Consider the following 20,603-nt stretch of genomic DNA (forward strand, 5'->3'; position numbering starts at 1 on the left):
AGAGGAAAACAACAGATTGGGAAAGACTAGAGATCTCTTAAAGAAAATTAGAGATACCAAAGGAACATTTCATGCAAAGATAGGCTTGATAAAGGACAGAAATGGTATGGACCTAACAGAAGCAGAAGATATTAAGAAGAGGTGGCAAGAATACACAGAAGAACTGTACAAAAAAGATCTTCATGACCCAGATAATCACGATGGTGTGATCACTCACCTAGAGCCAGACATCCTGGAATGTGAAGTTAAGTGGGCCTTAGAAAGCATCACTACGAACAAAGCTAGTGGAGGTAATGGAATTCCAGTTGAGCTATTTCAAATCCTCAAAGGTGATGCTGTGAAAGTTCTGCACTCGATATGCCAGCAAATTTGGAAAACTCAGCAGTGGCCACAGGACTGGAAAAGGCCAGTTTTCGTTCCAATCCCAAAGAAAGGCAATGCCAAAGAATGCTCAAACTACCGCACAATTGCACTCATCTCACACACTAGTAAAGTAATGCTCAAAATTCTCCAAGCCAGGCTTCAGCAATACGTGAACCGTGAACTTCCAGGTGTTCAAGCTGGTTTTAGAAAAGGCAGAGGAACCAGAGATCAAATTGCCAACATTCACTGGATCATCAAAATAGCAAGAGAGTTCCAGAAAAACATCTACTTCTGCTTCATTGACAATGCCAAAGCCTTTGACTGTGTGGATCACAACAAACTGGAAAATTCTGAAAGAGATGGGAATACCAGACCATCTGACCTGTCTCTTGAGAAACCTGTATGCAGATCAGCAAGCAACAGTTAGAACTGGACATGGAACAACAGACTGTTTCCAAATAGGAAAGGGAGTACATCAAGGCTGTATATTGTCACCCTGCTTATTTAACTTCTATGCAGAGTACATCATGAGAAACGCTGGGCTGGAAGAAACACAAACTGGAATCAAGATTGCCGGGAGAAATATCAATAACTTCAGATATGTGGATGACACCACCCTTATGGCAGAAAGTGAAGAAGAACTAAAGAGCCTCTTGATGAATGTGAAAGAGGAGAGTGAAAAAGTTGGCTTAAAGCTCAACGTTCAGAAAACTAAGATCATGGCATCTGGTCCCATCACTTCATGGGAAATAGATGGGGAAACAGTGTCAGACTTTATTTTGGGGGGCTCCAAAATCACTGCTGATGGTGATTGCAGCCATGAAATTAAAAGACGCTTACTCCTTGGAAGGAAGGTTATGGCCAACCTAGATAGCATATTTAAAAGCAGAGACATTACTTTGCCAACAAAAGTCCGTCTAGTCAAGGCTATGGTTTTTCCAGTGGTCATGTATGGATGTGAGAGTTGGACGGTGAAGAAAGCTGAGCACTGCAGAATTGATGCTTTTGAACTGTGATGTTGGAGAAGACTCTTGAGAGTCCCTTGGACTGCAAGGAGATCCAATTAGTCCATCCTAAAGGAGATCAGTCCTGGGTGTTCATTGGAAGAACTGATGTTGAAGCTGAAACTCCAATACTTTGGCCACCTCATGCCAAGAGTTGACTCATTGGAAAAGACCCTAATGCTGGGTAGGATTGGGGGCAGGAGGAGAAGGGGATGACAGAGGATGAGATGGTTGGATGGCATTACTGACTCGATGGACATGGGTTTGGGTAGACTCTGGGAGTTGATGATGGACAGAGAGGCCTGGCTTGCTGCAATTCATGTGGTTGCAAAGAGTCGGATACAACTGAGCGACTGAACTGAACTGATGGGCCAAATCAGTCTTTAGATCATCTGTTGCAACAGGTTCAGACAGTCTATCATGGCAGGGAATATGAGGAAAAGAAAGGCAGAGAATGACGAAAGAACAGGGGGAAGCCCTTGTAATGGCTGTCAGAACCATTCTTAAACAGCCTGAGAAAAATTCCCAGAGAGACCCAGGTGAAAAGGAATAGGCTTGCTATTACTGTGGAAAGGAGGGTTACCTCAAACAGGATTGCCCTCAGGCATCTAAGTCGCCCCTGGCTCCATATCTGGTCTGCAAGGGACCACATTGGAGGAAAGACTGCCCCCAGAGGTGTAGGTTTCAGGGGTCAGACTCTCAAGACGATCAGGACTGAAGATGCCCGGTGTCCCCACGCAAGCTCCTGTCCTAATTACATCTGAGGAACCCCGAGTATTAATAACTGTGGGGGTGCCAATCCGTCAACTTCCTTTTGGACACTGGGGCAACTTACTCTGTGCTTACTGAAGCCCCTGGCCCACTTTCTCCCAGATCTGCTTCCGTAATGGGCCTGTCTGGACGAGCCAAATGTTATATTCAGTCTGCAACTGTACTCTGTGCTATTTTCACACGAGTTTCTGATCGTGCCAGAGCTTCCCTCACCCCTTTTGGGGAGGGATATACTGAGTAAGGTCCATGCCTCTGTTTTCGTGAATATGGAGCCCTCCCTTTCTCTCCCTTTAATTGAACAAAATGTAAATCCTAGAGTGTTGGCTGATGGAAAATCTGTGGGTGGGGCACAAAACGCTATTCCTGTAGTTGTCAAGCTCAAATACCTGCACTTATTTTCACAAAAAAAGCAGTATCCACTGAAACCTGAGGTTAAGAAAAGGTTAAAACCCATCATTGAGAATTTAAAGGAGCTGGGGCTATTAATTCCCTGTAACAATCCATGCAACACTCTTATTTTGGGTATAAAGAAGTCGAATGATGAATGGAGACTAGTTCAAGATTTACAAACAATAAATGAGGCTGTAGTTCCTTACACACCGTGGTGCCTAATTCTTATACTCTATTGTCTGAAATTCCTGAACGAGCCAAATATTTTTCAGTCATTGATTTGAAGTTTGCTTTCTGAGTTAAACCTATATTAAATCATCCTCTACCTATGCTGCTGCTGCTGCTGCTAAGTTGCTTCAGTCGTGTCTAACTCTGTGCGACCCCATAGACGGCAGCCCACCAGGCTCCCCCATCCCTGGGATTCTCCAGGCAAGAACACTGGAGTGGGTGGCCATTTCCTCCTCCAGTGCATGGAAGTGAAAAGGGAAAGTGAAGTCGCTCAGTCGTGTCCAACTCTTAGCGACCGTATGGACTGCAGCCTACTAGGCTCCTCCGTCCATGGGATTTTCCAGGCAAGAGTACTGGAGTGGGTTGCCATTGCCTTCTCCGCCTCTATCTATGACTTTAAGACAACTGAGAGGATTTTTTGGAATCATAGGGTACTGCCGCATTTGGATTCTGGGTTATGGGGAACTTGTCGGCCTTTGTATAAACTTATAACTGAAACTCATCAAGTCCAAACTGACAAACTGGTTTGGTCTCCAGATACTCAAAAGCTTTTAAGGCTCTTCAGACTGCTCTCCTGCAAGCTCCAGCTTTGAGCTTGCCCACAGGGTCAGAAATTAATTTGTTTGTCACTGAAAGAAAAGGTATGGCCTTGCGATTTTTGACACAACCCCGAAGGCCTCACCAGCAGCCTATAGGAGTGTATTCTTAAACTCTAAGGTTAATATTTGGATGACAGACAGTTGGCTTCTTAAATATCAGTCGTTGTTAGAAGGACCAATAACTAAGCTTGAAGTTTGTGGAAACTTAAATCCTGCCGCTTTCCTTCCTGAAAAGGAAAATGAAACACCTGATCATGATTGTTCCCAATATCTAACTTTAAACTATGCAGCTCGGGAAGATCTGATGGATACCCCATTAGACAATCCTGACATGGAAATATTTACAGATGGCAGTTCTTTTGTTCGGGATGGGAAGCATAAAGCAAGTTATGCCATGGTAATGGCTGAATCTTTCCCACGGAACGAGTGCTCAGCTAGCGGAGATTATGGTTCTGGCTCTTGAGTTAAGCAAAGGGCAGCGAGTAAATATCTACACTGATTCTAAATATGCTTATTTGACTTTACATGCTCATGCTGCAAATTGGAAAGAAAGACAATTTAAAACAGCAACAGGAGAACCTATTAAGCACATTCAGAGAGATTGAGAGACTTTTAACTGCTATGCAATGCTATGCTAAGTCGCTTCAGTCGTGTCCGACTCTGCGACCCCATAGACGGCAGCTTACCAGGCTCCGCCGTCCCTAGGATTCTCCAGGCAAGAATACTGGAGTGGGTTGCCATTTCTTTCTCCAGTGCATGAAAAGGAAAAGTGAAAGTGAAGTCGCTCAGTCGTGTCCGACTCTTAGCGACCCCATGGACTGTAGCCTACCAGGCTCCTCTGTCCATGGGATTTTCCAGGCAAGAGTACTGGAGTGGGGTGCCATTGCCTTCTCCTAACTGCTATATATTGCCCTAAAGAAGTAGCTGTTATGCATTGCATAAAGGGCACAGCAGGGACAGGAGTAAAATAGCCAAGGGTAATCAGCTGGCTGTCAAGCCAGAAAGGTGGCACTTAACGAAACCCCTTCACTACAGAGGCCTTTGATCTGGACAGGTCCTGTGGATAAGGAAAACCACAATATACTGAGGAAGAATTAGAAAGATATGAGAAAAGAGGAGCGAAGGTTACTGATAAAGGATGGTTACAGTCTGAATATGGACAATCAGAAATTTCTGAAAATGCTCAATGGAAAAGTTTTTCTAAAGCCTTGGCATTAACTAATTATGTAACTCAGCTCTCAGCTTTTCAACAGGCATTAGAGGAACTCTGGGAGGTTTAACTCCTGACCGAGCCTCTGAGTCAAAAAAGCTTCTGTTTGAGCCAGCAGCCGAGGTCCTGATAAAAGCACTGGGATCTGGGGGCCAATCCCTCAATCCCCTCTGGGAAGGCCCTTACCAGGTTATTCTTCCTTCTCCCACAGCTGTCAGAGTGCCAGGAATTGATTCGTGGGTGTACCACACTCGAGTTAAGAAGTGGTACCCTGACCAGAACTAAGTGATGTCATTTTATTCCTTTACTTTCTACGCTCTTACTTTGTACTTTTCAGATGGGCCTGATAATCTGTGTGAGCCTGCTTCTGCTGACTCCAAAATTCCTGAGTCTGCTGTTTGATCCTCAAGATAATGCCTTCCTGTCCTGGGCTCACTCCCACACTGCATTCCACAATCGATCTAACTACTGGGTCTGTGGAGTGCTCCCCTCTTCATCAGTGGATGGCTTCCCATGGTGGGAGTCCTTCCACTTCAGGGAAAGGACTGTCTCCAAATCTGTGACTACCTTTGATAACAACAATCATATGTGATGCCTCATTAATCTGATGACATCTAACAATCCTAAAATCGACTGGTGCAACACTTTGTACCTTAACTATGGACATAATATGACTTTTTGCTTATTGTTCTGTTTTTGCTGTTTGCTCCCTGCATCTGTAACTGTGTAGCTGGATTTCTTTCTAGTTGCATGAAGGTTTTTAAGTTACAAATTGTTGCCCAAACTCCTGTTGACTGCAGCAGCTTCCTTCAACTACTACTTGGAGCCCCTGGATCAGAGACCCTCAATATGAGGGTTAGGAGAATATGTTGCCTCACCAATTTAGGGACAATGCCACTTACCAGCTTAGAAGCAGTTACGGAATGAGAATGACTCCCCTTTCCCTAGGCAACATAATTCTCCTAAGAGAAAAGGCAGGAATGAGAGGGTAAAAGGCAGGAAGGCTAGGGGTCTCCAAACGGAGGAAACAGGATGCAAGTGTCAGATGTTTTTTATCTCTCTCTTAAGCGGCAGAAGGAAACAAACTATAAGTGTCAGATTTTTTTCCCCTTCTCTATACAAACTTAAAAGTTTTCTCTTAAAATTCTGTGTTGCCATGATGACACCTGGCTCCACCTGAACTTAAGTTTTCTCAAACCTAGAGCAAAGCAATGCATTTTCTTAAGGAAATGTTTTTCTTAAGCTATGTTAATGAACTATGTATTTACCCTAGAGTCTGTCTTCAAGTTGGTTCCACCTAAGACTCACAACCCAATACGATTTACTCATACAATTGTTTTCCTAATCTATGTTAATGAAACCATATATTTGCTTGGAAACCTGCCTTTCTTCAAGATTTAAGGCAATTTTATGGCCTGGGATGACTCACCTTGTGCCAATGTTATCTCAAAATATGTGTTGTGGGTGAGGGGCCTGGTGCCACTCTGAGTTTTGAGACATTTCCTTTCTCTAATTAGCAGCCTGCTAGAAACTATATAATATCCTGCTAAAGACTAGCTGGGGCGAGGGGGGGCACTCTGTCTGCCCTTTTCTGGTACCTATGTCAGAAGCTTTCTCTCTTTTATACTTTAATAAAATTTTATTACACAAAAGCTTGAGCAATCAAGCCTTGTCACTGGCCCCAGATTGAATTCCTCTCCTCTGGAGGCCAAGAATCCCAGTCTTTCATGGCTCAGCAACAACCTTTCAGAAGTAGCTATTATTCTGAATTTGGCGTTTATCATTTTCTTTACTATATTCACATGAACCATGAATAATACAGTATATGGTATTGTTATGGTATATGACTAAATATATGTCATAAACTTGCTTCTTTTCCCCTACCATTATATGTGTGAGATTATTCTGGGTTGAAACATTTAGAGCAAGTTTAGCCATTCTCACTTTTATATGGTAATTCCATTGTGTTACTACACAGTGATTGTTAATCTGTTCTCCTATTAATAGACATTTGCCCTATTTCAATTTCTTGTTATTACAATGTGGCAGTGATCATAATAGTGCATGTCCATTTGGGTGATTTTGCAATGGTTTCTTATATACACCAAGAATTGGTGGGTACAGAATATGAACATTTTCAGCTCCATTTAGGTATGCCAATGTACTGCTCAAAATATTTGTACCCGCTATCTTACTAATAGCTTATAGAGCTTACTTGAGTTTTCCACAAAAATTTGTGCGTGGACTCAGACAGAACTTGCATTTTCCACACTGAGGTGCGTAGAGTGGAATTACTTTGTCACCTAGAAGAAAAAGGCCATGTGTTAGATGATGCCCAAGTTGTTACTTATAAATAGTTTTTACCAGGTGAATTGGTGGAAAACACTATTCTTTAACGTGTATGTCTTATATTCTGTAGGAAGTATAGGTAGCTACAATATTTTGTTAACCTACAAGATTGCTGATTCTCCCAAGTACTGCATATGTTATCTTTTTTTTCTTTTTTTCTCTGCTGGACAGTCAAGCAACACATCTGTATTGATACCATCAGGTGCAGAGTCCTGTCAGACACTCTGTTGTCCTTGCAACACTCTGCATCATGATTATTATTTATTATGTCATGCCTATTATTTATTACATTTGTAAACAACCTGAAGGGAATGGAACACCTTAATTATAGGAGATGTGGGCAATAAGCTTAATATGGAGAGTAAATTATATATCTTCTCCATGTTTCACCATAGTTCACTCAAATTCTACATTTTTCTACTTTTTATTCAATTTGAATTTAACAAAGACTTCTAGCCTCTGATGACTAAAGTCCAATAATGATAATTAACATTTGTTCAACCTTTAGTATGTCTCGGTCACCATTCTAACTGCTTGCATATATTATCTCTTTAATTCTCAGAACAGTTCTTTGAGATGGGTGCTATTATTATCCCCACTTTAGAAAATGGAAATCTAAACTGAGTCACAGAAAAATGACTTAGCTGACTAAGGTTACACAGCCAGTAAGTGGCAGATCTGTGCCTTAATTGGCTGGACTTCTTTGTAGAGTCCAAATTTTGAAGAGCAATTTGCTTCTATAATCTTGTTTGGAATAGAAAGATACTAATATACCTCTCAATTTGGAGTATCCTCATTAAAGGAGGAAAGAATGATGTGGTTCATCCTAGATAAGTGACAAGTGCATAGCTCATATTACAGTATTTGGTGGATCTGTTACAACATGTAAAGTAAATAATTTCGGCTGTTGGCATGCTTTATATATATTTATCTTACAAGTTCCCAAGAAAACATTTCAGCTAACATTGACATATGCATAATATTTCCCACTTAAGCTACCTAAGAGTCTTCATTCTTTATATATTAAAATAGTTCTGTTTTATTTAGAGGAGGTTGCTATAAATTGTCATCTGTGCCCCCATGGAGGCTTCAGTGTAAACTCACTTTGTAGCTTTGCTTCATAGGACAACTTCTCTGTGCTGGGTGTAAATAAAGTGACTGTGTTTTCCAGATTTCATTAGACAGTTCTGACTGCAGATATTCTGCCTCATTGCTAGATTGTGATAGATTGTGTGTCTTAGTTTTGCTTTGGAAAAGATAGTCCCCTTATGTAAGTAGAGATCGATTATAGCATGCAAAGGCAAGACTGTAGCAGATATTATCCCTGAAATACCCTGATATTTCCGTTTAGTTGGAATCAGAAATTAAAATACCTGGTTTGAAATTGGTCACTCCTGGCCCAACACTTTCCACAATTCCTGCAGCCTCATGGCCAAGGATCACTGGGAAAAACCCCCCCTCAAATTGAGGATGGAGGATATAGGTATCAGAATGGCACAGGGCGGTGGCAATTATCTGCAAAGCAATCACAGACTTGAGTCCTGTTTCTGTAATTATATCATTAGGGTTGTTAGGATAATTTTAGGCCCAATGACGCCTTGAAACTTAACAACACTCATTGAGGTCAATAAAAGAACTACATTTTGAAAAATAAAAGGAACAGTTAAAAATATATTAGGATATATTCTTTCCTCTTAATGCATCTTTGTTTTCTTCCTTTCACTGTCCCTGAAAAATCACACAAAGAGAATTGGCAGTCACTGTCTCTAAGAGAGGAAAAATCAAAGGTAATAATTTAAAGTCTATTAGAGGGAGTGCAGGGAACACAGGCTTCCAGGGCTTGTTCAGATTTTATTGAAACTAAATGAAATACAATTGAAGTAATAAACTTTTATAGTTAAAAGAGCTGTATCAAATAAAGGATTGTCTTAATTAATTAGAAAGTATCCCTGCATTATTCTTCAAGATTCTGTTCATGAGGATATCTCATTCATTCTCAGGCAAAAACTCTTACTGTGGTGATCCTGAGGAAAAATATAAGCCAGCTCAACTGCAGGGAAAATAGAGAAATTGACCCACCTTGTCACCTATGATCCCTCTCTGCTCAGTACCATCTCTTCTCCCTGCCCTCTCGCTTCTGTTCCCTCCTCTGATCACCCACAGATCTTTTCTTATTTTGAACCAAACTCTCAATCTTCCTTTTAAAACCGCTTTCAATAACTGGCAACCAGAAAACAGAAAGAAAACCTACCTAATTCTAATCTAATGTAAATTCCTGTGTTTGATTCTTATAATTTATCCCTCCTGGGAATAAATACCTGTTTTTGATGTGAACCTAAAAACGTAATCCCCCTCGTGGAAAACTCCTGAAACTCTCAGTCAAACCACATAGGTTTGACCTGACCAAAGCCAAGTCAGCATATGGTGTCTTGTTTGTCCTGCCCTGGGAAAGTCCATACCCACCTGGATTCGAACTTCATGATCCTTGGGGGGAGCTACCTCAACCTCTTCAATGCTGAGGGGCTTGTTTGCTTCCCAGGCGATAGCTGCTTTGCATTTAATAATCTGAGAAAGAGGGAGAAAGGTGGAAAGGGGGAGGGGGAAAGAACAGAAGGAAGAGAGAGAGAGAAAAAAATATCATGGAAAAAAGTGAAAGAACATGTTGATACCATTATTTCATGAAAGAGAGTTTTGGGGTTTGTGGCTGGATGTTATACATAGTTATTGTAAAGACAAGGGACCTTAATTGACAATAGGAAGTCAAAGTCTACATTATAGTCACTGCAATTTTAATTTTTGAAAAGAACAGGTTTATTAAAGTTTACCTTAATGTAAAGGTTTGATTTTTTTCCCTCTCTAGAACAGAGAGGATAAATTTATAGGATTTGGAGAGAGTAGATGACCAATATGTATTTTATGATCAAGCGATTGATTTATCAGCTCTGCATTACCTGAATCCTTACTGCTAGAGTGGATGTGTTTTACAACTTTGCTACTCAAAATGTGAACCTCCTTGACACCAGCAGTTATTAACATCACCTGGGAATTTGGTAGAGCTATAAGCCCTGTCCAAAATCCACTGAATCAAAACCTCCTTTTGAACAAGATCCCCATGTGATTCATATGCACAAAAAAGTTTAAGAAATGAGGCTTACATAATTATTAAATTTATCAGTGGAATATACATTAAATATGGAGAAGGCAATGGCAACCCACTCCAGTACTCTTGCCTGGAAAATCCCATGGATGGAGGAGCCTGGTAGGCTGCAGTCCATGGGGTCACAAAGAGTCGGACACGACTGAGCGACTTCACTTTCCCTTTTCACTTTCATGCATTGGAGGAGGAAATGGCCACCCACTCCAGTGTTCTTGCCTGGAGAACCCCAGGGATGGGGGAGCCTGGCGGGCTGCCATCTATGGGGTCGCACAGAGTCGGACACGACTGAAGCAACTTAGCAGCAGCAGCATACATTAAATAAAGATTTTATCCCTTTGAAAAAATCTGGATAAAAATATATGAAAAGAAATTAAGCATTAAAGATTCTATAATCTATCATTTTAACCCCTTAAAATTTTATTTTTAATTTTAAATAAGTAATACTGAAGGAAAGTAGAAAGAAATAAACCTATACTTCATTCTAATGCTATTATGTTTACTTTTGGTATGATATTCCTAGTCTTTGTTCACATGAACATGTATTTTTGACACTTGTTATGCAATTTGAACTATATTTTAAATATTAGTCTTATTATAAATGAAATATAGAAATACAAGTAAGAAAAAAAGAAACAAAACCCATCTGTAATTTTGTCTTCTACTTTATGACTTTGAGGTAGATCCTTTGAGCTTTTTCACTTGGGACAAAATTGTAATATTTTATAATCTCCTTTTTTTCTACTTATTAATACACAATGAATATTTTCCATATTCTTTTCTAACATTTTAACAAATATAAATTTTATGATTATGGCACAGTTACTGAAATCTCTCTTTTTGGGGCCATTATAAATAGTATTTAATTGAACACCCTTGTAGTAAGCATTTTGGCAAATTCAATTATTTTCTAGAGTAAATTCCTAGCATGGAGGTCACTCATTTCCTTTTGATCATCTTTATTTTTTTTTCTTCAAATTTGTTGAAATATGATTGATATACAGCCCTGTGTAAGTTCAAGGGGTGTATAGGATAATGACCTGACATACATATATGATGAAATGATCACTACAGTGGGATTAGTGAACATCCATCATCTCATATAGACATAAAATTAAAGAAAGAAAAAAATTTTTCCTGTGATAACTCTTAGGATTTACTTCCTTAACAACTTTTAAGTATAACATACAGCAGTTGATTATATGTACCAAGTTGTACATTATATCTTTACTATTTATTTGTCTTATAACTGGAGGTTTGGAAGTTTGTACCTTTTGACTAACTTCATGCAATTCTTCCTCTCCATCCACCCCCGCCCCTTCCCCACCCTCGCCTTGCTTCTGGTAACCACAAATCCGACCTCTTTTGCTATTTGTTTTTGAGGTATAATTGGTCTCTGTTTTTTTAATATGCTGTCTAGATTGGTCATAGCTTTCCTTCCAAGGAGCAAGCATCTTTTAATTTCTTGGCTGCAGTCACCATCTGCAGTAATTTTGGAGCCCAAGAAAATAAAGTCTCTCACTGTTTCCATTGTTTCCCCATCTATTTGCCATGAAATGATGGGATCAGATGCCATGATCTTAGTTTTCTGAATGTTGAGTTTTAAAATCATTGGGAACACTGATGCTGAAGCTGAAACTCCAATACTTTGGCCACCTGATGTGAAGAACTGACTCATTGGAAAAGACCCTGATGCTGGGAAAGATTGAAGGTAGGAGCAGAAGGGGACGACAGAGGTTGAGATGGTTGGATGGCATCACTGACGCGATGGACATGAGTTTGAGTAAGCTCTGGGAGTTGGTGATGGACAGGGAAGCCTGGCATGCTGCATTCCACGGGGTTGCAAAGAGTCAGACACGGCTGAGTGACAGAACTGAACTGAACATTCATTTTGTGTGTTTGTGTGTGTGTTTGTGTGTATCTTCTTTATTCATACATCTCTTGATGGGGACTTAGCTTCTTTTTCTGGCTGGCCATGTGGCATGCAGAATCTTAGTTCCTGACCAGGAATCGAACCTGTGCCCCCTGCAGTGAAAATGCAGAGTCCTAACCACTGGACATCCGGGGAATTCCCTGGGACTTAGCTTTTGATCAGCTTTAAATTGCTGCTTTCTGAGAGCAATACCCAAGTGTAAGGAAGCATTTAACAGGAAGCTTCCTGTGTGCCATTTTCGGTCTTGCATAAATCCTATGTTCCTTAACAGCCCCTGAATGCAGGTGAGAGAGGGCTGGCAAGCCAGCTCTTGGGAATAATAGGAATTTATGTATCTCGTTCTTATCGAAAGTAGCCTTTCCATACAGTGAAAAGTAACCATTTACAACTCTCTTCCCTTCTGATATGGAAAGTAACTTTTACAATCCCCTCTCTTGAGAATGATTCTAACCTCAGGCCTCCTGGATAACTTGTAAGATTTTTTGATCCCTGTTTCTGCTGAAAAAGCTATCTTGTAAGACAGTATATATATGCCCACAATATGTTGAATAAACGCCCTGTTCCATCAGAACATCGGCCCTGTGTCTTTCTTCATCTCTCTCTCTCTCTTTCAGGCTGCTTCCATGAAGCACAGGTGTCCACTGTGTCTACTTACTTGCCCGGGCTTTCATGACGTCCTCGAGAGGGCGCCCTGTGCCTACGTAGACGGTGCTAACTCTTTGTCTAGAGTTATATTGACATACTGTGTAAACCAGGGAACATCAGCCTCTTTTCTTCCTTCTTTCACTTTCTTATCGTCGACTCCGTACCCCAAGATTCCGGTCCATTAAAGGACCATAACACCCAAGGAAACTTCTTTTAGCAGATGTATAAAGAGGCACACACACACACACACACACACACACACACACACAATCCCCAAAGAATTGATCAAAGAAATGGTATATTTGCTTACCTTTCCCTTGGTGCTCATTTTCTTTGGGAAACTTGCCTTGGAAGTTTCTCTCTGATTTAAGAAGCTCTTCTACTTCTATCCAGGGTGCTCCATGTCCTGTAATGAATTGACTTTGAATAAATACCATTTCAGCTCTTGTGTTCTCCAATCATTTTCTCTCCTTTTTGTTTGCTGTAGTCTGAAACTTCGCCCATCTCTTCATGTCATCATTTGTGCTATCTTGTTTCAGCTGCAAACCCTCATTTCTTCCACATGTTATTGGGGGATTTGTTTACTTGTTTTTTTCTTCATTTATTGCAAAATATAAGATAACATAGAAAAGGTCATTAAACTTATTGGATAAGTCAACAGATAATTATAAAGGTCATTAAAGCTATTAGGTAAGTTATCAAATAATTATAAAATTAACAAACATCTCCAGTGCCTCTGAATCTCTCCTATATCCATCCTTCTCTTTCACAACCCTAGTAATAATTTCCTTGCATTTCTTTTATGATTTATGTTTCTCTGTACAATATAGTTTAGTTTTACTAACTATATAGCGGATTCCCTGGTGGCTCAGATGGTAAAGCATCTGCCTGCAATGCCAGAGACTGGGTTTGATCCCTGGGTCAGGAAAATCCCCTGGAGAAGGAAATGGCAATCCACTCCAGTACTCTTGCCTGGAAAATTCCATGGACGGAAGAGCCTGGTAGGCTACAGTCCATGGGGTCACAAAGAGTAGAACGCGACTGAGCGACTTCACTTTTACTTTCTTTTTCATACAATATAGTTTAGTTTTACAGATTAGAAGTTATACGGATAGAGTCATAGGGCATATGTTCTTTCCTGGCTTTTTTCCCTCTCAACTATTTTTGTGAGATTTAGCCACATTGCCTGTAGCTATACTTTATTTTAATTACTGTAGAGTATTCCATTATATGAATACTGTAGAGTATTCCATTATATGAATTGACCACAATTTTTGTCATGCATTTTCTGTTTTATACTGAATCAGGATTGCTTAAAAATTCCTTTCATGTATTTCGTTGTGCCTGTGCTTGAGTTTCCTTAGGGAAAGTTCGGGGCTTTTATGCAACCAACATACCCTATTAAGGTGAAGCCAACTGTTAAAATATTGAAATACTTTTGATCCAGTTGGTAAAAAGCCATAGTATCCTACTATCTTCTCCAGAGAGATAGTAGAACTATCTTTATATTAGTTAAAACTTTAATATTTTATTATTGACTAAGTTTTTCTATTACAATTTTTAGAAGTATAATTTATACTCTTCGTTTCTAATTTCTTACTACTCATGATTTCACTTCTCTACTTGTCTGGTTTCCATCTCTATGTTTTAATTGAAAATTCTTTGGAAAATTGTCTGTGGCCTCATTTTTTTAAAAGTGACCTTTAAAAATTTTTCTAGTGTTTGATTTTTCTAGCGTTTCTTATTTTATTTTTATGACTTCTTTCTCTTTAATCCAAACTTTTGCCAGGAGTTTCTGTTTGCTCCTGGATGTTTCTGTTTTTTTAGATGTTTCTATTTTAATAGTGTTCACAGAATAATTTCATCTTCTTTCTTGACTCCAGCCTCCTTTCTCTAGCTTGCCTGTTTTGACACTAGCGTCTCCATTCTTTTTTTATTGTTTTGAAACCCCGCTTGACCTTGCTTTCTGCATTGTTTACATGCTTTGTGTATTGTGCCTTTCATTTCCTTCTTTCTGTTTTTATTATTACACTGTAGATAAGATAGATAAGAGTAATCTTACTTATTGCTTATGTCATCACAATAGCCTTTTTTTAAAAACTGATTTTCCTATGCAGAGCTCCCTCTGCCAGTCTGTGTTTCAAAATGTTGTTAGATGAGTATTCTCAACAATTTTTATTATATCATTCTCTTGGTATAAAACCATCAAGAACTCTCTAATCCCTACTGAATTCTCACTCTGGCATTCAAGACCATGTATCTACAACCCAGTCTGTGTTTCAAAACTTATCTTCCAGGTTTCCTCCGATGCACTGTGTGCCTGCCTTCCTGCCTCCATGATTTTATTTAAACTGGTTCCCCTGATTAGAACACCTACTACTGCCAATTCTGCCTCTAAACTAACATATTCTTTTTTTTTTTTTTTTTTAAGATTTATGTATTTTTGCTTGTACTGGGTCTTCCTTGCTGTGTGCCAGCTTTCTCTAGTTGCGTTGGAGTTGGGGAGCTACTCTTTAGTTGCAGTGTGTGTGCTTTTCATTGTGGTGACTTCTCTTGTGAAGCATGTGCTCTAGGGCCCCTGGGCTCAGTAGTTGTGGCACACGCCCTTACCTGCCCTGTGGCATGTGGGGCAAGTGGGGCATGATCCCTTTCCAGACTAGGGATCATTGAACCAGTGTCCCCTGGATTGGTAGGTGGATTCTTAACCTCTGGACCACCAGGGAAGCCCTGAACTTATTCAGGACCCTAAGATCATATTCTTAAGGTTCATTTTCTGATACCATCTTGCCATTTCTAGCTCTTCTATTCAGGATGATCTTTTTCCTCTTTGAATCCCTACTGCATTCATTGTGTTTCCATCCACTCACCACTCACACATAGATAGCTGCTGCTGCTAAGTTGCTTCAGTCGTGTCCGACTCTGTGCGACCCCATAGACGGCAGCCCACCAGGCTCCCCCGTCCCTGGGATTCTCCAGGCAGGAACACTGGAGTGGGTTGCCATTTCCTTCTCCAGTGCATGAAAGTGAAAAGTGAAAGTGAAGTCACTCAGTCGTGTCCGACTCTTCACGACCCCATGGACTGCAGCCTACCAGGCTCCTCTGTCCATGGGATTCTCCAGGCAAGAGTACTGGAGTGGAGTGCCATTGCCTTCTCCGACATAGATAGCTACATGAAGCAAAACCACTCTGTCTCCAGCCTCCAGTGTCCCTAACTATAATGATTGTATTTACTTACATTTTACACCCCTCAGAGAGTACTCTAGAGTCCTGAAAGATACTAGGTATTTAATAAATGCTGGGCAAATTGAGTATTTACCTTGGAAACCCAATATGCTTTAACATATTTTCTGATGTTAGGTATTTACCTTCTTTCTGCCTTTCTTTTTGTGTTGCACTTTGATGAGCTTCTTTGAAGAAGGGGACTCTCTTTTATATTCTTTCATAAAGAACCTGCTAAGAAGTATTTTAAGTGGAAACAGATAAGAGATTTCGAAATGGTAGAACCCTGGGATTTTGAATGTGAATGTGTCTTCCAATGCTAAAATTAATATTGTAGATTCTTTCCATGAGGATGGCTTTACCTTTTCTAACAGTTGATTTTCAGACTTGTAGTTGTTCTCAAAAGTTCCAATGTTACATATGTTTAAAAGTATACTCTATCACCCATTGAATTAGTATATAATTTTAATAGTAATTCATTAATCTCAGTATAAATACCCAAACAACGTATTTGGGATCCATGATGGTTCAAACTGAATTTGTTGTGTTTCTGCACAAACTAGCTCTTGCTTTTTACTGCATGTTTCCTCTATTTCCTATATCTAATTATGCTTCTTTGATTTTAGCTTTTTTTTACAAGTTAAAATCTCTGAGATCAGTTCAGTTCAGTTGCTCAGTCATGTCCAACTCTTTGTGACCCCATGGACTGCAGCACGCCAGGTCTCCCTGTCCATCACCAACTCCCGGAGTTTACCCAAACTCATGTCCGTTGAGTCGGGGATGCCATTCAACCATCTCATCCTCTGTCGTTCCCTTCTCCTCCTGCCCTCAATCTTTCCCAGCATCAGGGTCTTTTCAAATGAGTCAGCTCTTCGCATCAGGTGGCCAAAGTATCGGAGTTTCCACTTCAGCATCTGTCCTTCCAATGAACACTCAGGACTGATCTCCTTTAGGATGGACTCGTTGGAACTCCTTGCAGTCCAAGGGACTCTCAAGAGTCTTCTCCAACACCATACTTCAAAAGCATCAATTCTTCAGCCCTCAGCTTTCTTTATAGTCCAACTCCCACATCCATATATGACTCCTGGGAAAACCATAGCCTTGACTAGATGGACCTTTGCTGGCTATGTAATGTCTCTGTTTTTTAATATGCTGTCTAGGTTTGTCATAACTTTCCTTCCAAGGAGTAAGTGTCTTTTAATTTCCTGGCTGCAGTCACCATCTGCAGTGATTTTGGAGCCCCCCAAAATAAAGTCAGCTACTGTTTCCACTGTTTCTCCATCTATTTGCCATGAAGTGATGGGGCCAGATGCCATGATCTTAGTTTTATGAATGTTAGGCTTTAAGCCAACTTTTTCACTCTCCTCTTTTACTTTCATCAAGAGGCTCTTTAGTTCCTCTTCACTTTCCGCCATAAAGGTGGTGTCATCTGCATATCTGAGGTTATTGATATTTCTCCCAGCAATCTTCATTCCAGCTTGTGCTTCATCCAGCCCAGTGTTTCTCATGATGTACTCTGCATATAAGTTAAATAAGCAGGATGACAATATACAGCCTTGACGTACTCCTTTTCCTATTTGGAACCAGTCTGTTGTTCCATGTCCAGTTCTCACTGTTGCTTCCTGATCTGCATACAGGTTTCTCAAGAGGCAGGTCAGGTGGTCAGGTATTCCCATCTCTTTCAGAATTTTCCACAGTTTATTGTGATCCACACAAAGGCTTTGGCATAGTCAATAAAGCAGAAATAGATGTTTTTCTGAAACTCTCTTGCTTTTTCGATGATCCAGAGAATGTTGGCAATTTGATCTCTGGTTCCTCTGCCTTTTCTAAATCCAGCTTGAACATCTGGAACTTCATGGTTCACATATTGCTCAAGCCTGACTTGGAGAATTTTGAGCATTACTTTACTAGTGTGTGAAAAGTGAAAGTGAAAATGCTCAGTTGTGTCCAACTCTTTGCAACCCCATGGACTGTAGCCTACCAGGCTCCTCCGTCCATGGGATTCTCCAGGCAAGAATACTGGAGTGGCTTGCCATTTCCTTCTCCAGGGGATCTTCCCGACCCAGGGATCGAACCCAGGTCTCCTGCATTGGAGGCAGACGCTTTAACCTCTGAGCCACCAGGGACTAGTGTGTGAGATGAGTGCACTTGTGCAGTAGTTTGAGCATTCTTTGGCATTGCCTTTCTTTGAGATTGGAATGAAAACTGACCTTTTCCTGTCCTGTGGCCACTGCTGAGTTTTCCAAATTTGGTGTCATTTTGAGTGCAGCACTTTCACAGCATCATCTTTTAGGATTTGAAGTAGCTCAAGTGGAATTTCATCACCTCCGCTAGCTTTGTTCGTAGTGATGCTTCCTAAGGCCCACTTGACTTCACATTCCAGGATGTCTGGCTCTAGGTGAGTGATCACACCACTGTGATTATCTGGGTCGTGTAGATCTTTTTTGTATAGTTCTTCTGTGTATTCTTGCCACCTCTTCTTAATATCTTCTGCTTCTGTTAGGTCCATACCATTTCTGTCCTTTACTGAGCCCATCTTTGCATGAAATGTTCCATTGGTATCTCTAATTTTCTTGAAGAGATCTCTAGACTTTCCCATTCTATTGTTTTCCTCTATTTCTTTGCATTGATCACTAGGAAGGCTTTCTTATCTCTCCTTGCTATTCTTTGGAACTCTGCACTCAAATGGATAACTAATGAGAACCTACGTTATAACACAGGGAGCTCTACTCAATGCTCTGTGGTGACCTAAATGGAAAGAACATCCAAAAAAGAGTGTATATGTGTGTGTGTGTGTGTGTATCTATATATCTACATATATCTGATTCACTTTGCTGTACAGCAGAAACTAACATTGTGAAACAACTATACTCCAATAAAAATTAATTAAGAAAAAATTTGCTTCCAATCCAACAACTAATTTTTTCAGAAATCACCAATATCATACACTGTGACAGAATGTGCGTGACAGATGGGATATAAGCTTGCCTTCCATTATTCAACTGATAAGTGAGTATATGTGTAGTTGAAAATGTCTTTAAAAAAATAAAATTATGCTTCTATATCTCAGTAGAGTTCAAATTATGAAATTCATGTTGTGCTTCATGACAGCTGTCCTGTGAACATATTAATTTCAAAAATTATTTGATGTGCTTAATATCAACTTCTGACTTTTAATAAAGAAAGCCTAAACATTAAAAAAAAAAAAGTAGACTGTAATTTCTTAACATTTCCCTCATTTGTCCTTCTAGTCACATGACTACCATTGTATTTTATTTCTTCAGTATTTCTTCTTTGTTTTTCAAAAAATAAGATAAATTCATTTAGCATAAAACTCACCATTTTGACCATTTTTAAATATACAGTTTAGTGATTGTTAAATATATTTACAATATTATGCAGCAATCATGAATACTAATTCCAGAATATTTTCATCACCCCGAAAAGAAACCCCACACTTAGTAGTTTATTTATCCCTTTGCCTATCGTTATGGCAACCACTAATCCACTTTCTGTCTTTGTGGATTTGTCTGTCCTGGAAACTTCACTTAAATGTAACCTTACAGTATATGGCCTTTTGCATTTTCACTTATCACAGTGTTTTCAAGTTTCATTCATATTGTAACATGCATCAGTATGTCCTTCCTTTTTATTGCCAAGTAATATTATATTGTATGGATATACCACTATTTATTTATATTTTTTCAGTTGATGAATATATTTTTTCACTTATTGGCTGTTATGAATAAATAGTCTGCTAAAATATTCATGTTCAAGTTTTTGCATGTAGACAACATATCTTTTCAATTCTTTTGAGTATATAGCTAGGAATGAAATTGCTAAGTTAACTCTGTGTGTAACTTTTGAGCAACTGCCAAAGTTTTCGTCATGGTTGCACCATTTAACTTTTCCACTAGCAATGTATGAGGCTTCCAGTTTCTCTACTCTTGATCAACACTTGCTATTTTTTTCTTTCATTGTAGCCATCCTAGCAGGTGTGAAATAGTATTCCTCACTGTTTCTTAAGTGGTATTTCTTTCACAACTTCTTCATTGACCTCCTGGTCTCTTCCTTCTTCAGAATAGATTTCCAAAGGGACATTAAAATAATTTAATTTCCTATTCAAAAATCTAAATGGTTGCATAATGGATCTATCAAATTAGATATGAATTTGCTATCCTGGAACTCAAGGATTTTTAATCTACTAATATGTATGGAGCTACACTTTGGTTGCTAGTGTATTAGTTTTCAACAAAGCTGAAAAATTCAGCTGTCACCTGACTATCTCTTATACTGTCCTTTTACCTGCCTTTGTTAATTTTGTTTCCTGTACCTCCACTTCTGTAGGTGAAATTACTACTTTTCCTTCAAGGCTTATCTCAGAAATCATCTTCCAAATGAAGCCTCTTCTGATCCTTCCATTCTTTCCCTTCTTTTGAACATCCAGAGTAACTGGTATGTTTTTTACATCATCTATCTTATGCTGCCTTATAATCTGAAACACTGAGTTCTTTCCTTGACATTCCTCATTAGTACAAAGACTTACTCATCTTGTGTCCCTGCAGTGCCTTACACATATACAATATTTAATAATGATCAACTAATTTGAAATTGTTCAATGGTTTAACAGATAATAGATGAACTTTTTGAGGTACAGAGTGCTGTGTGGTACTGAAATGGAGCAGAACCCTATGCTCCTTCTTCCTCATGTCCTCTGCCTGCTTGTTGTCTGTGGAAA

General features: G+C 39.6%; 1 protein-coding gene and 1 long non-coding RNA gene across 3 annotated transcripts in view; one reads left to right on the plus strand and one right to left on the minus strand.

Annotated features, from left to right (window-relative positions):
- The window catches only part of LOC145547315 (all-trans-retinol dehydrogenase [NAD(+)] ADH4-like), a 43,647-nt gene extending 30,027 nt beyond the window's left edge, over positions 1 to 13,620 (minus strand). The window contains exons 1-5 of one of the 2 annotated variants that reach the window (XM_081596605.1): positions 13,492 to 13,620; positions 12,957 to 13,052; positions 9,378 to 9,479; positions 8,288 to 8,429; positions 6,781 to 6,868 (exon numbers count right to left, since the gene is read on the minus strand). In XM_081596605.1, the coding sequence (XP_081452731.1) occupies positions 6,781 to 6,868; positions 8,288 to 8,429; positions 9,378 to 9,479; positions 12,957 to 12,974 (350 nt within the window). In that variant the 5' untranslated portion in view covers positions 12,975 to 13,052; positions 13,492 to 13,620. Of the gene's footprint in view, positions 1 to 6,780; positions 6,869 to 8,287; positions 8,430 to 9,377; positions 9,480 to 12,956; positions 13,242 to 13,491 lie in introns of both variants that reach the window. The other variant, XM_081596616.1, reaches the window with a different exon arrangement.
- The window catches only part of LOC145547411 (uncharacterized), a 119,605-nt gene that overhangs the window by 58,880 nt on the left and 40,122 nt on the right, over positions 1 to 20,603 (plus strand). The window lies entirely within an intron of this gene.

Source organism: Giraffa tippelskirchi, chromosome 1 (genome assembly GCF_054371585.1).
Source record: "Giraffa tippelskirchi isolate mGirTip1 chromosome 1, T2T-mGirTip1v1.2.pri, whole genome shotgun sequence".
NCBI lineage: Eukaryota > Metazoa > Chordata > Mammalia > Artiodactyla > Giraffidae > Giraffa > Giraffa tippelskirchi.